At 40.5% G+C, this 16,770-nt stretch overlaps 1 protein-coding gene across 1 annotated transcript; it reads right to left on the reverse strand.

Annotated features, from left to right (window-relative positions):
- Positions 1–2,789: 2,789 nt before the first annotated feature.
- On the reverse strand, positions 2,790–6,089 carry LOC136235450 (ubiquitin-conjugating enzyme E2-17 kDa). Its single transcript, XM_066025124.1, has 5 exons — positions 5,932–6,089; positions 5,752–5,851; positions 5,539–5,666; positions 4,551–4,655; positions 2,790–3,150 (listed from the first exon to the last, which is right to left on the reverse strand). Exons 2-5 carry the CDS (start codon positions 5,819–5,821, stop codon positions 3,007–3,009), a joined length of 447 nt encoding a protein of 148 aa, XP_065881196.1. The 5' UTR covers positions 5,822–5,851; positions 5,932–6,089; the 3' UTR covers positions 2,790–3,006.
- Between the last annotated feature and the right edge of the window lie 10,681 nt (positions 6,090–16,770).

Here is a 16,770-nt window from a genome sequence, read left to right on the forward strand (position 1 = left end):
TCAATTTTGCAAATTTATTTTAAGAAAACCACCAAACAATCATTTTCCCCCAATTTATATTAATTAGATTTAGTTATATACGTAATCGATCAGTATTAATCCTTCGGGTACGATCTTTACTTACCCATTCTACAAACCAGTAGTTCGGTCTGTAATAATTATTTATCTGGTGGATTCGACACTCATCACCACTCCCACCTCTGTGCCAATTGTATCCTAAAAGGCTTGAAAAAAATCCTAGATTAAGCCCATCAGGGCCAGGGGATTTGTTCGGGCTCATAGAAAACATAGCTTGTTTAAACTCCTCCAATTCGAAAGGTGCCGTGAGAAGATCATTTGTTGCTGGATCGATTAAAGAGTCAATAACCTGAACCGTTTCAGACCCAGTCGTGCCTGATGCTGAAAAGACAGACTGGAAGTATTGCTGCGCTAATCCCAACATCTCTCCCTAATTATCAATCTCTCTCCCTCTCTCCTTAATAAGTGATGCAATGGAATTTTGTTGCCTTCTTGCTTTAACACTAGCATGGAAAAACTGAGTATTTCTGTCACCCTCTATCAACCAGAAGGCCTTAGCCCTCTGCCTCCAATAAGTCTCTTCTGCCTCCAGAGTGTCATTAAGTTTTCTCTTGGCTAAGAAAAAATGCGCAATTGATTCCTTATCTCTTTTACCATGCCGTCTCTCCATTTGATTTCTCCATTTTCTGATTTGGCTCTTGAAACGCACATTGAAACCCTTCCCCCACTCATCCATTCTCTGCACACAATCCTTCAGTTTTTCAGGAACGGACCTGCGTCCCTGCCCCTTCCAATTTCTAATCACGAGGCTCTTGAATTCATGCTCCTTTAACCAATTTCTTCAAAGAAAAATCTTTTAATCTACTCCTCACCTTCTCCCTCTCCAAACTAAGTGAAAGGGGTAAATGATCTGAGTATCCAGACATACAGGATTGAAGGTGATAATTAGCAAATCGGTTCAACCACTCTGCTGAAGCGAATCCCCTGTCCAGCTTTTCACTCACCCACATCTCAGACCCCCTGCCTCTTTCCCATGTAAAAGGGTTGCCTTTCAGCTTCAATTCACACAAACCACACTCCTCAATAGCTTCAGCAAACTCCTGCATTAAATAGGTAGGGTATGCAACACCCCCAGCCTTTTCATTGGAATTCAGGATGCAATTAAAGTCCCCTATCTCCACCCATGGAAGTTGGGAGTCTCTGACCAGTCTCCTCAACAGATCCCAAGATTCTCCATGTCTACTGCGCTCAGCGAACCCGTAGAAACCTATTAACCTCCAATCTCCACGAACATTGTCAGAAATAATCACATCAATGTGATGTTCAGAAAAACTTTTAACCGAAACATGAATCTCTACTTTCCACATTAATGCCAACCCACCACTACGCTCTCTTCTGTTTACATAAAAAGCCCCCTCATACTTCAACTGCTGTTTTATAGAAGCCATACACTTATCTTCCACTATAGTTTCCATTAAAAATAACATAACTAGTTTTTAGGGGACAACTAATTCCTTCAAGGACTGAACTGCCCGATGGTTTCCCAGGCCACGACAGTTCCAACTTAAGCAACTCATTCTCCCCGGCGGCCCTGAACACTAGAGCTCGCCGAATCATTTTCTGTAGAAATCCCTTTATCCTTTCCAAGAACAGAGACTTCTTACCCCTGCACACTCTCCCCTCCCTTCTCCCTTCCCTGTCCCTCCATTCTCCTCTTTCTTGCTTCAGTTAACTCTATCTCAATGTCCTCTAGGACCCCCTTACTTCCCCCTTCCTCTCCCCCTTTCTCCTGTCCCTCATTTACTACTTTTGATCTGAAGATAGACCCTGTATAAAGGCATATCATCACCTCCCTCTCCTCTCCCTCTGCTTGTTTAGCGGCCACTCTCTCTCCTCTTCCCCTCCCCATATTAGTAATGTCCCTCAGAAATCCGGATCAACCCCCTCTTACGCTCCCCCTCCCTCTCTGATCCCCTCCTAGACATATATTTACTTAGTCAAATTATAGAAATTATAGACTGAAAATATAAAATGTTAAAGGGAATATCATTATCCAAAATTTGGATAGTTCTGTTGGAAAATTCCACAATGGGCAAGGGATAGTTATGTTGGAAAATTCCATAATGGGCAAGAACTAGAACTTGTACCCATACTGTAACAAAAAAAAAAAAGAACTTGTACCCGTACCGGTTCATCCACTCAAATCCACTCAAATCATGTTAGTACTACTTCATCCACTCAAATGATGCCACTAGTTCCGATATTATATCTAGTTCCGGTATATAATAGAACTTCTCATTCTGCTGCTTAACTAAGATGCAACCTTAAATAATTTATGAGTCTTAATTTTAGGCTAAAGACTGCATAATCTATAGGGAAAATAAGACAAATTAGCAGTGAAAATAGAGAAATTCAACTCTAAGAGTCACAGGCTTGTTCTGTCTCCAGTAAATGACTATAATATAAATATTTCCACACTTGATTCATAAATTCTCCCATAAAAGATTCAAAGAAAGAAAGACTTCTATTTTGTTGCATTTTCTCTATAGCCAAACACAAGTGTTCAGTATTCAAATATGTAAGCAATAAGATCACAAATTAATTACAAAAAAAAACTAATATTTCAACATGTAAATGATTCAATCTGTGTAAAAATACACAGAAACCCTAAATCTCACAACAAAAAGCATAAATTAGCATCCAAACATACATAAAGATGAGATTGAGAAGTAATCTCACTGTAAGCATATCCATTTTCTAAAATCAATCACTTAAAGATCAAACAATTTATAAATAAAAGAACCCCCAAAATACAAAAGCAGTTATTATATTACAATTTTGTGGCCAGAATTAACTATCACAGTTCAATTAGGTATTTCACAGCCAAACAGACTCAGGATTTTTCAGAATGGGCATTTTAAATGTTTTCATTATTTCCCTTAACCAATAACAAAGCCAAAGAATTGGCAAGAGTGATTACTCTCGATATCAACCCATGGCATACTTCTGTGTCCAGCTCCGAGCAGTGGTCTCGTACTTTGGCCTGTCAATCTTGTACATATGCGCGATTTCAGGCACCAGTGGATCATCAGGGTTTGGGTCTGTCAACAGAGAACATATAGACAACAGCACCTACTAGAACAAAACCCAGTCACTCCTCTGCTATAAAATTTGAATATACAAATAAAGCTCATTGCAAAACTCAAAGTTCATTAAAAATGCAGCATCCAAACATCTAAAATATGAAAAGAAAGATATCCAAACGAACATAATTCAATGCCAATTATTATCAACCAGCATACAGAAGCCGACTCATTTAATAGATTTTAACCTTGAAGAAGGTAGAAATATCTCCTATTAGATATTACTATATCTGAAACAATAGCTACTAGTCAGTACATAGAGAGTTACCCAAGACAACTACATGCACTATGCTTTCAAGTTTTTTCTTCTGTATAATACCCTATGAAACAAATGATTTCCTCTAATTTATTATCTTGGATCAAACACACAACTTTCAGAAGCTAGTCAAACGCTACTACCATAACTTTGCCATATGTTCAAGTAGCAATGATACGTCAACAGTACAAGTAATCATATACTGGCAGTACAGCTTTCAGACTGTCTTGAATCTATATAAATGGTCAATTTGACCGCTCATCTTGGTTGGCAGAGTCAATTTGCGCAAATTGAATGTTAAGTATCAATTTGGTGTTTCAACTTGGCGTTTTTGGTCAATCAGTGCAAAGTGACATGTTAGCATAAAAAAAACTAACACATGTCGCTTTCAAAATAATTTAACCAAAGATGCCAAGTAGTAGATTAAATTGATATTAAAGTTCACTATGGAGTGAATTATTCCTGTGAGCTAAGTTGAAGGGCTGAATGGACCCTTTATTATGTGTCAGAGATTAATATAAGATCTATGATTGACCTTTAACTATCAGTTTGAGCTTTTAGTTAAATTGATTCCTTGACATGGTATCCTAGCTTCTTAGACCAAATGGTCGAGAGTTCGAAGCCAGACAACCTTATTAATTAGTGGAATTAAAACACATGGTGAGATAGGTCTGTGTTGTACAGACTGCAAGCCCATGGGCATTTGCGTGTGGGTGTGTGTCAGAGATTGATATAAAATCTATGATTGGGCCTTAACTATTAGCTTGAACATTTAGTTCAATTGGTTCCTTGACATATTACACTACACATTGGAAAGAGCTTGTTCTCAGACAAATGAGAAATCAATAGGAGGACCAACAGCAAGTTTTTACACAAGTAAAATCATCAAATATGAAGGTTTCAGGACCTAGGCATTATTACTTGTTTTAATTTACTCATTGTGCTACCTTTCCATAAAATTCCCAACGGGATACAGCATGAAATAATGTGCTCCCATATATATATGTCAAGTCAACTTTCAATCGCAATCCAATAGCTCAAGTGCAAACAGAGCAAACTTTCGAGGTAACTAGAGTTCAAACATTAACAAACGTCTAACAAATGCATATGTAAAAATTAGTGACAAATCAAACCTTGGAGATGGTTAGAGCAGGGCTCCATTGTTCCTTGAGAATATCCAGACATATGCTCCCGTTACTGTTAATATTTGGGTGGAAGACTTTTGTCCTAAATGCAACCTGAGATACACAATCAAGTCATTAGAATCGTATTCCACAATGCAAAAACACATACAAAACATTTAAATTCTTTGGTCTCGCAATGTAAAAAGCTAATATTTGACCCAATACACTTTATGTAATTTGTCACTTTGGCCCTTCTTACTTCAATTTGGTATATTTCACCTCTTGTGTTTTAATTTTGTCATAAAAATTGAGCCTATCAAACAATAGTACAAAACTGTGATAGTGTACCGATATGTGCAATACACTGCCCACAGAACCGTTGTCTAGTCCAATTTCACAAGAAAAAAAAAGGCTGAATACTCTCATTGGCCTGAACTTAATTAAAGTGATCTATTGTTGACCCCCTAAACTTACTTAAAACAGTCTATTTTGCTTAAATGGCCTATTAGCCCCTGTACTTGGTTGTTAAAGTGGTATGCACTTCAACTTGCCCTCTTCTCTTTTCGCTGCCATGTAGCAATAGGGGTTAATCATATCGCATTAAGCAAGTTCAAGGCGCTAATCAGGAGCTCCTAATGTATTCAGCTAAAAAAAAAAAAGAGCTAAATCTACACATTCAAGTAGATGGGCAAAGGGATGAATTGTGCCTAGTACATTGGCAAAATTTGAACTTTTGCCCATCGCAACACTGAGATTGAAAATTGAAAAGATAACACCGAATTTGATAACTACAACATAAGCAAAAGTTGAGAACTGAAGCCGAATGGAATGGAATTCAATTTGATCCTCCACACTAGTTTCTATTTCAAATGAATGAAGTTCCATCGTAATTTTCAGGAATAGGGAAAAACATATAAACTACTGATATAAAATAGCCAGTAAAACTAGCAGAAGAACAATAAGATTCATAATTAGGTAAGCATAAAGAAAGAATTACCTTGGGAGGCTTAAAGGGATAGTCAGGAGGGAAGTGAATAGAAACTAAGAAGACTCCTCCAGCATATGGGCTATCCGTAGGACCCATAATCGTAGCTTGCCAATGGAACATATCTTCAGCTACAGGACCTGCATCGAAACAAATAACAAGCTCATTAATCGAAGACGAAACAGGGAAAAACTGATGACGGAGAAGAAGAAGAAGAGAGAATACCAGCACTGCAAGAGGTAGGAGGATCTTTCTGCAAGTCCTTGAGCTCTTTGAGGATGCGTTTCGACGCCATAAAATCAAAATCAAAATCAAGAGAAAAACCCTAAAACCCAAAGAAGAAGCAATTAGCAAGTGAAACAGAGGAAGGAGCGAAAAGGAAGAGAGAAAGAGGAAGAAACAAACCTAGAAAGTGAAGTTGAATGGAAAAGTAATGGATCGAGAGAGGTATCGAGTGAGAAGGAAAACGGCACTTATAGGCAGAGATGAGATAATGAGAGGAAGAAAGAGTAGTTGTGCTTCTAGATTTTGAAATTCAGCGTAAATCAGACGCTAAGACAAATGACATCCTCTTCGTTTTATCCTTTTCTACAAAAATATGTAATCAAACAAATTTATTTATTATATTAAATGGCCAAAGCTACAAGTTGAGAGTAGTGTTTTTTTTTTTTTAACATTAATGATAGGGGATTCTGGGAAGCCCAAAACCACAAAAATTAGAAAAAAGAATGTTTGGGATGTCTGTAGAAGACACATCACACTCGTGAAGATCTAAACTCAAACTCCTTGAGTAGTTTGCCATCCAATCAACTGCACTGTTCCCTTCCCGTGGGATATGAACAAGCCGCATCTCCCAATCTCTGTCATATAGATCACGACACGCCATAGTAAGCCAATAAAAACGATATCGTTGAATCACCTCACAACTAACAAGCCGAATTACTACCAAAGAGTCCATTTCATATACTATCTTGCGGTAATGCCTAGTCCATGCGTACTTGAGGCCAAAATACAAACCTCATAGTTCTGCCAGTATTGCAGTGCAAAAATCAAGATTCACCGCCATACCTCATAACCACTAACCATGCTCATCACGCAGGACCCCTCCAGCTGAAGCGAGCCTTGGGTTCCTCTTGCTTGCACAATCACTATTAAATTTAACCCATCCTGCATCCGGGGGAACCTGTTGAAACACCTTTCCACATAATTTTGATTTGACAAAATTGTTTAAGTATAATTAAAAACATATTTTAAACACACTAAGTTTAAATGCTTTGATTTATTCTACTAATGTGTTTGTTCAATGTTGAGTTAAATTGCTTATAAGACATAAGGATTAAAAGGCCCAAGCCCAATACGAAAGTCAAAGCCCAAGTCAAACAACTCAAGACAACTCGGCCCGTGTTTATCAAAACGATGTCGCTGTGTACAAAACGCAACTCAGCAAGAGAAGGATCTAGAAGACCTTCTGGGAATAACTTCGGGACGAAGCTGCTGAGTAGATTCGACAAAGCGTACAAGACAGCAGCTGGCTAGAGAAAACTTCCAGACAAAGTGTTTCCACTTTGGGTAAAGTTCAGACGATACAGTATGCTGTCCAGTTGACTTTACCATATAATGAGAGACATTCTACCGAGCTGACCAAAAGATGACCGAGGACAGAAGATACTCAAATCTGATTGGCCGAGAGCTCTGAGCAAGTCAGGATGACAACGACAGGAAGCCGTTTCCCTCCAACGGTTATTTCGAAATTCGAAATGACTGATGCCTCAAGACGTCTCTATAAATAGTGCCATCAGAAGCTTCATTCAACACAGAAATTGATCAAGCCATTACGCTGACCAAATTTCTACACAAGTTCTGCAAGCAAAAAGCAAAGCAAATCTTACACTACATTTCATATCTTTGTGTAAAAGTCTAGAGTGATTATTCAATCATCTAAGGTGTCTTACCAATCATTGTTTAGGACAAACACTTATCATTTCTAGAGATTAGAAAGGAGAGGCTGAGTACTCGGTTATAGTACTCAGCGAGAGATTAGGATTGAGTAGAGGTATAGAGGAAGGTACTCTTGTTATACTCAGTTGCTAAGATTGTAAAAGGTTTGAGGCTCTACCTTTAAAGAGCTCAGTAGAGGATTCGAAATCTCGGAACGTGTTCCGGGGACAGGACGTAGGCTTAGAAGAAGCCGAACCTGGATAAATCTGCTGAGTAACGTATTTCTTACCTTAAACTCCTTATATATATTGCTTGCTTAAATAACCAAAAACTGATCAAGTAAAGAGGTCAAGCTGAGTTGTGCGCATCGAACATCTGAGCTCAGGAATAGACTTTAAGTGCTATCTCCTGACTCAAGTCAAGAAACTGACCTAGTCACCAGTTGACTAAGCCAGTATCTTACTGATTACTCAGCGCCGCTGTTAAAACCTTTTCTCTTAAGAAAAGAAGTCTGCCCTAAGAATTAAAAAGTTTAAATAGTTCCTAACCCCCCCTTGGAACTATACTTATAACGTTATAAGGGACCAACAAGTGGTATCAGAGCCTAAAAGCTCATTGTAAAAGGTTTAACAACCTTGAGCTGATCCACACTATGGGCGAAAACAGTACTCGGTTTCTCCCAGGAAACCAAACAACTCAGATATTGCCTGAGGGGCTGTCCATCACTCGGCCTCCCTTATTCTTTGGGTCTAACTATACCTTCTGGAAGAATAGGATGAAAAATTTCATTCAGGCTACAAATATGAGTGCCTGGCTATCTATAGTGCAAGGCCCATTTGTACCTGTCGAAGTTGTGGCTGGCCAAACAGTTGTAAAAGCTGAGGCCAAATGGACAGAGGATGATCTCAAGAAGCTTCAAAATCACGCTTCGGCTATTAATATGCTTCACTGTGCGCTCGATGCTGCAGAATATAATAAAATCTCAGGTTGTGAGTCGGCGCAAGAGATCTGGAAGAAGCTGGAGGTCACCTACGAAGGAACCAATAAAGTAAAGGAGTCCAAGGTGAACCAGCAGATGAGACTGTACGAGCTGTTCGAAATGAACAATGATGAGGGCATATCTGACATGAATGCAAGATTCACCAACATCATAAATGAGCTCAAGAGACTTGGGAAGATCTTCACTGAGGAAGAACAAGTCAAAAAGATACTCAGGAGTCTTCCTAAAGACTAGCAAGCAAAGAAGACTGCTGTTGAGGAAGCTCAGGACTTAACCACCTACAAATATGACGAACTCATCGGCTCGTTGCTGACCCATGAGATATCAATGAAAAACTTCGAGGTGAAGGAAAAGTCTGAAGACAAAAAGCAGAAATCTCTTGTCATGAAAGCTGACTCCACTGAAGGGAGCTCAACAGATGATGAGGAGATGGCTATGTTCACAAGGAAGATGAAAAGGCTATTCAGGAAAAATGACAAATATTCTAAGAAGCCTTACAGAAAGTTTGATAAGTATAAAGCTGACTCCAGCGACAGCAAATACAAGAAAGACAACTCAAAGCCTATTACATGCTTTGAATGTCATCAAACTGGCCACATAAAGTCAAGCTGCCCCCACGCTGAGGAAAGATAAGAAGAACGGCAAAAAGGCAATGGTGGCTACATGGAGCGACAGTGATGAGTCTTCATCAACAGAAGCTGAGGCCACCGAGTCAGCGAAGATATGCTTCATGGCTGACGAACTTGCTGAGCCATGCGTCTCTGAGCATGCTGACCCCTCCATTGAATCTGACGATGAGGAGCAATCAAATGAGGTAATATCACTTTCCCAGCTCAGAAACGAAATGGGTAATGCCCTGAGTGATCTCTATACACTTGTCAAAAAGTGTAATAAGAAAATTAGAGCACTCAGCAGGCGTTGTGATGAGGTTGAGGAGGTCAAGCTGAGTGACCTCAGATACCTTCTTCAGGACAACTCAACTTTGCATGATAACATGAAGATCATACATGAGTCTGTCTTTGAAGTCCAATCAGTTTCGAAGAAACTGAGAAAGGACGTCACAACTATCCAGAACCAATTAAGGTTCCAAATAAAAGAAACATTCCTCTGAGAACTCAGTACCAAGGTACTCAGCAGAGATGGAATCCCCAACGGAACGTCCAGTGTGATTTCTGTGGGAAGAAAGGTCACACCACAAAGGTGTGCTGGCATGCTCAGCACTGGGGTGCTGACCAGTCAGTGAGACAACCTAAACAGAAGGTCAGCTGTGACTTCTGTGGAAAGAATGGCCATACTGTCCAAGTATGTCGCCATAAAATAAAATATGATGCTTTACCTGTTGCACCTAACAAACAAGGACCCAAAAAGAATTGGGTACCTAAAAGTAACTAGTTACAATGCAGGTAAGCCTGAGATGTGCTGAGAAGTCAAAGATGTGGTATATTGACAGCGCATGCTCGAGGCATATGACTGGTGATGAAACTCAGTTCATCACGTTTGAGCGTAAACGAGGAGGAAGCGTAAGTTTTGGAGACAACAAGAAGGGTAAGATAGTAGGGTCAGGAACCATTGGAGGTAATCCTACTATTGAATCTGTCTCCCTAGTCAGCGGACTCAAATATAACTTACTCAGCGTAGCTCAGCTATGTGACAATGGGAGAAAAGTTATATTTGATGCTACTGGATGTAAAATATACGAGGGTGAATCAAATGAGTTAATTTTAACTGCCCCTCGCATAGATAATGTCTTTATGCTAGACTTAGAGAAAAAGTTTTCAAAAACTGTATGCTTAGTATCAAAGGAAGAAAATTCCTGGCTATGGCACAGGAGACTTGGTCATTTAAGCATGGACCTCCTGGCCAAATTAGCAAGAAAGCAATTGGTTGAGGGACTGCCTGAACTTAAATTTGAAAAAGATCAATTATGCCACGCTTGCCAAGCTGGAAAACAAACCAAACAATCTTTTCATAGCAAAAACATTGTCTCAACTAAGCGTCCGTTAGAGTTACTACACTTGGATCTCTTCGGTCCAGTCCAGCCACTGAGTCTGGGTGGAAGAAGATTTTCCTTGGTCATTGTAGATGACTTCTCTCGGTACACTTGGGTCATCTTGCTGAGTAGCAAAGATGAGACCTTTGAGACATTTTCAAATTTGGTTAGAAAAATTGAAAATGATAAAGACCTAAAATTGGCTCACATCCGAAGTGATAATGGTGGAGAATTCAAAAACCAAAAGTTTGTTGAATTCTGTGAAGCCAGCGGCATTGACCATAATTTTTCTGCTCCTAGAACACTTCAACAAAATGGGGTTGTAGAAAGGAAGAACAGAACTCTGGTTGAAATAGCCAGGACAATGCTGGATGAGCATAGGCTTCCAAAGTATTTTTGGGGAGAGGCTGTTAACACAGCATGCTATATTCTTAATAGGGCTCTAGTTAGACCTATATTAAAGAAAACCCCCTATGAACTTTGGAAAGGACGAAAGCCCAACATTGGATACTTTCGTGCCTTTGGCTGTAAATGTTTTATTTTGAATACCAAAGATAGCTTAGCAAAGTTTGACTCAAAAGCTGATGAGGCTATCTTTTTAGGCTACTCAACAAACAGCAAAGCATACAGAGTTTTCAATAAACGAACTCAAGTTTTAGAAGAGTCAGTACATGTTGAGTTCGACGAGACTAACCCTGCAGGTAGATACCAGCCACTGACCGAGGATGATCCACACTCAGTAACCGCTGACCAAGAACCAGCTACTGAGTCATTCACTAAAAGGCTGACCAAGAGTAAGAGTGAACCTAAGATTACTTTCACTGACCAGTCTACTTCTGTAGAGATTGTTGAAACACAGACAGCACAAGACATAAATCTACCGAAAGAGATAAGGATTCCAAGAGGGCACTCAGAGAGTGCAATCCTTGATTCTGCTGGGAATACCCTGATGACGAGGAATCAACTCAGGAGGTACCTCAGTAATGTAGCATTCGTCTCAGTTCAGGAACCTAAGAACTTCGCTGATGCTGAGGAAGATGAATTCTGGATGAGCGCAATGCAAGAGGAACTCGACCAATTCAGAAGAAACGATGTATGGGAGCTAGTGCCACATCCAAGGAGTCAGAAGACCATTGGAACAAGATGGGTCTTCCGCAACAAAATGGATGAGCAAGGAAATGTAGTCAGGAACAAAGCAAAGCTTGTAGCTCAGGGCTATAGTCAGCAAGAAGGTATTGACTACGGTGAGACCTTTGCCCCAGTGGCAAGGCTAGAAGCTATTAGGATCTTATGTGCATATGCATCTTACATGAACTTTAAATTATTCCAAATGGATGTTAAGAGTGCATTTCTTAATGGAGTTATAAACGAGGAAGTTTATGTTAATCAACCTCCAGGGTTTGAGGATCCAAAATTCCCAAACCACGTTTATAAACTCAAAAAGGCTCTGTACGGCCTCAAGCAAGCACCACGTGCTTGGTATGAGAGGCTGACCAGTTTCCTGCTGACTAGAAATTATGTCAGGGGCAAAGCTGATACAACCTTATTCATTAAGAGAAAGGGTAAAGATACCCTGCTGGCTCAAATTTATGTTGATGATATAATATTTGGTGCAACTAACGAATCAATGTGCAAGGAATTTAGCAAACAAATGCAGACTGAGTTTGAAATGTCGATGATGGGAGAACTCAACTTCTTCCTCGGACTTCAAATAAAACAAGGAAAGAATGGCATCTTCATCAGTCAAGCTAAATATGCCAAGGAGATATTAAAGAAATATGACTTGGAAAATTGCAAGCCAATATCCACTCCTATGGGCACTGACACTGTCCTTTGTGCTGACGAGAATGGTAAGTCAGTAGACAGCAAATTATATCAAGGTATGATAGGCTCTCTACTTTACTTAACAGCCAGTAGACCGGACATTCAGTTCTCAGTATGCTACTGTGCTAGATATAAATCTAACCCTAAGGAATCTCATTACATAGCTGTAAAAAGAATCCTTAGATACTTGCAAAGCTCAGTGAACGCAGGTTTATGGTATCCCAACACACATGGCTTTACACTCGTTGGATACACTGACGCTGACTATGGTCGAGACAAGCTAGAACGGAAAAGCACCTCTAGAGGATGTCATTTCTTAGGAAGCTGTCTTGTATCTTGGTTCAGCAAGAAGCAGGCGTCAGTAGCCTTGTCTACCACTGAAGCTGAGTACATTATTGCTGGTCACTGTGTTACTCAAGTCCTATGGATTAAGCAACAGCTTGAAGACTATGGTGTTCAAACAAAGACAATTGAGGTCAAATGCGACAACAAAAGTGCAATTGATCTATCAAAGAACCCAATTCAACACAGCAGAATGAAGCATGTCAGCATAAGGCACCACTTCATTAGAGACCATGTACTCAAAGGTGAGATAAAGCTGACCTACGTCCCAACGGATGAGCAGCTTGTGGATATCTTCACAAAGCCACTGGCTCGTGAACAGTTCAGCATACTGAGAGAAGCCATTGGTATGTTTAATCCTCTTCAGTAAATTCCTGTTCTAAAATGTGAATTTATGCTGAGTGAATTACTATGCTGAATGATTTATGCAAATGCATGCTGAGTGATTATTTATGCTGAGCACTTAACACAAAATACACATCAACACTGAGTCAATATGCACACCGAGTAGTAATCTTAAACTGAGAAATCATTCTTTCAAATACTACTGACCACTCAGAATTCAAAACGCTTAGTATTCTAAACGCTGAGTGTTAGATCCGTTGCACTTATTGCTTAAGCACGCGAATAGCCACCTAGGATGACGTACGCGCCGAATGTGTCATAAATGCCAGGATCTTTGTCGGTTGACAATCCCAAGGCAAAACTGACACATGGATTCGATAAGATCCACTCTTCACCGCTATAAATAATGGGTAAATCCCCATTCTTTATTTTCTTTACATCCACCGAATTCTAAGGCAAAGGCTTTCTCTCTAAAAACTCTCAAAGCTTCCCAAACGAATTCTGAAACTATGACTAAAGTTTCCTTCAACATTTTCGGTGCCGGTCACCCTAAGCCCAGCTCCGATGAAACCTCCAGGCAAACCTCTGTGCCTAAAACTACTAAGGTCACTACGCCGAGTAAAGGAAAAACTGGGCAAGCTACCTCCTCCCAAAAAAAACCGACCAAAACCAGAACCTATACCAAGGTCTTTGGTAACATTAGCGAATGGAAGGTGGACTTCTCATGATGGGTCTTTGAGTCCTTCGTAACCTCCGAGCAACCCTTCTGCGAATGGATATCGCAAAATGGATGGACATAGCTGTTCTCTATTAGGGATCACACTTATCCTGACCTCGTAAGGGAGTTCTACCACAATCTCCGTGTTGCTGATGACAACCAGGATTATCTAGCAACTGTGGTAAGAGAAAAGACCATCTTCATAAACCCTAAATATCTGGCAAATTTGCTGAAGTTGAAAAATGAAGGAGCAAAGCTGAGAAGATCTGGAGATCAGGACAATACTGGGTACGAAGTCACATTCTGTAAACCTGAAGGCCACTCAGGAGAAGTCTCCAGTTCCTCTATGGGTCAGCACCAAAAGATGGCTCACTATCTGCTGAGTTACTTCATCTACCCCAAGATCAACTGCACCACCTCAGCAACGAACTTTGAGCAATGCTTCATATGGCATATACTGACATATAAGCCAATCAACATGCCAGTATTCCTCATTGCTGGGTTCCTCCGAAGCACTGGAACTCTAAGACTGGGCTCGCTCATCACCAGGATCCTCACTGATCACAAGATAGACCTAACTGATGAAGTTAAAGCTAGAGGATCTGAAATCACAGCAGCTTCGCTGAGGGCTTTGAAGTTCAATCAGCCTCTGAAGAAAGGAAAAACTGTTGCTGCTGGTGAACAAGAAGCTGAGGAAATAGCTGTCCCGAAGAAAGGGAGAAGAACTAAGGCTCCAGCTGCCCGCAAGAGGAAAGCTGTTGAGACCACTTCAAAGAAGGCTGAGCCTAAGGCAAAGAAGCCTAAGTCAGTTGCTGAACCAGGTCAGGAGAGACCTAAGTCAGCTGAGAAAAGGAGCAGGCAAGATGAGCCTGAAACTGAGGACAGAACTGATGCTGACGTATAGCCTCAAAAGAAGCAGAAGTCTTCTACACTGACTCCCATTGATGCTATTCCTACTGACGTTGTTGTGCCTGGTGACTCTCACTACACACAGTGTCTAGGAACTGTAGCTGAGGAACAAGAAGAAGAGGTGTATCTGGATGATCAGTTCATTGCACAAGTTGAGGAAGAACTAGATGGTGAAAGTTCAGAAGATGATGAAGAAGAAGAGGCCAGCGGTCAGGATGACACTGAGGATAATGAGGAGACAACCAGTGAGGTTGAAGCTGAGCAAGCCAATACTGAGTTGGCTGCTGGAGAAGAACAAGAACATGACCAACACAATGTTGATCAAGTACATGAGCAGGCTGACCAGCGTAACGCTGAACAAGAAGAAACTTCTCCATCTCACTCAGGAGAATCTATTCAAGCTGACACTCCTCCTCGCAGAAGAAGACTGGTTAAGGCAAGTCAGAAGACAGTCAGCGACATTCCTGTTCCACAACCAACTCTTCATGACTTCGTTATTCAGAAGCCAACCCATGACCCTTCTGCAGTTAAGCTGCAATTTTTCAAAAGACAACCAACCTCTACTATATCAGCATCTATCGAAAAGCAAGCCTCTGTTTCTTCATCAAAGGAACACGCCGACTTGAATGCTTCTGCCAACTCAACAAGTCAAGTTGAGCCGATTACTATAAATGCTGTTACTCCAAGCATTGTGCTGACTCCAAACATATCTGCTCCCGTCAGCACTGACAGTATTCGAATTTCCTCTTCTTCACTCAACATATATGCCGATCAATCAGTTCTACCAGAACCTCAAGTGCAGATTGGAACCACACTACCAGTCACTGACCACGTCATTTCCTTGACTCCTCTTCCCACCGGTCATACTGATGTCACTGAAGGCTCTCAAAGTTACCTAAATGCCACTGAGTCTGGCAAAAGAATAATCGACTCAGTGCAAGCTTTGATCAAAGACCTTCAACAAGTTACTCCTCCTGCTACTGGGTCTTCCACTATTGAGACTACTCAGCTTTTCCAAGTCACTCAGCTTCTCAACGAAGTTAAGGGATTTAAGGATTTGCTGAATGTCATCATTACTTTTCAAGCACAGCAAGCTAAGCAGGATTCCATTGTAAAGCTGGCTGAGATCTAGTTGACAACAGTTCAACACTTAAATGCTCTACAACAACAAGTTCAGACCTTGTCAGCTGCGAACACACGCTATGCTACCTCTGATGAAGTGAAGATGCTCTTTGCTCAGCTTCACACCGAGCAACTCAAAACCAATGAGCAAATGGTTTCTTATTCTCAGTGCTCTGTTGAGCAAATTGGTGAGGCCGTTCGACTGCTGAATCTGAACAAGCAAGAAATGGATACTGACGCTATGAAGCAAAATGAAATGTTGTCTATCACTCGACAAACCTTCAACCACATACGTCACAGCAACATTCAGCGTCAATACTATGACACCTACTTCCTCAAAACATTCCATCAAGTCATTGCGGGTCTGACTGATGCACTTACATGGATAGGCAGAGCTGAAGCCTTCACTGTCAGCATGATCAGCGCTGCTGAGCTTAAAATACCCACCGAGGTTTCAGACAGTGGTGTGGCTATTTTTGATGGTGTCAATGAAAGCGTCGACCGACTTAAAGCGCTATCTACAGAACTGACCAGAGCTGTCTTAACCGACACCTTTAGGATTCCTCCTCCCGATGCCGACAAAATGGGGGAGAAAGAACAAGCGAGAACACATCATGAGTCTAGTCAGTCCAAACAGAAGAGAAAGAAATAGATATAGGCTAGCTTAGTATAGGCTAAGTATGTAGGTCTCTATTTCTATGCCTGTCTTCAACTTTTGTTTGTAAACACTGACTACCTATATTAAATATCAATACTTGCATCTTTTGTTCAAACACTGAGTTATGAATTATTTTCATGCGATGCTGTGTATAATGTCATTATGTATCTTCAATTAAAATCAGCTATGTTTAAATGCTTATAAAATTTATTGATTGAACCAAATGCTGATAACATGTTTGACATTGACTTACATGTAGTCTTATAAAACTCATTGAACAACAAATTACTCAGCGCCCTCTGAATGATAAAACCTTCCGCTTAATACTGAGTAAAATAGAATATGTTCCATGAGCTGACTGTTGGGGTTTTGTGTCCTATAGTCAATTGTTGCAGGAT

Source organism: Euphorbia lathyris, chromosome 7, assembly GCF_963576675.1.
Source record: "Euphorbia lathyris chromosome 7, ddEupLath1.1, whole genome shotgun sequence".
NCBI classification, from domain to species: Eukaryota; Viridiplantae; Streptophyta; class Magnoliopsida; order Malpighiales; family Euphorbiaceae; genus Euphorbia; species Euphorbia lathyris.

Excerpts from the sequence above, each read along its gene's own strand:
- LOC136235450 (XM_066025124.1), bottom strand. The coding sequence starts at position 5,821 with ATGGCGTCGAAACGCATCCTCAAAGAGCTCAAGGACTTGCAGAAAGAT. Across the intron at positions 4,656-5,538 it reads ATCCCTTTAAGCCTCCCAAG|GTTGCATTTAGGACAAAAGT; the intron begins GTAATTCTTTCT and ends TGTGTATCTCAG. Across the intron at positions 3,151-4,550 it reads CTGCTCTAACCATCTCCAAG|GTGCTGTTGTCTATATGTTC; the intron begins GTTTGATTTGTC and ends TTGTTCTAGTAG.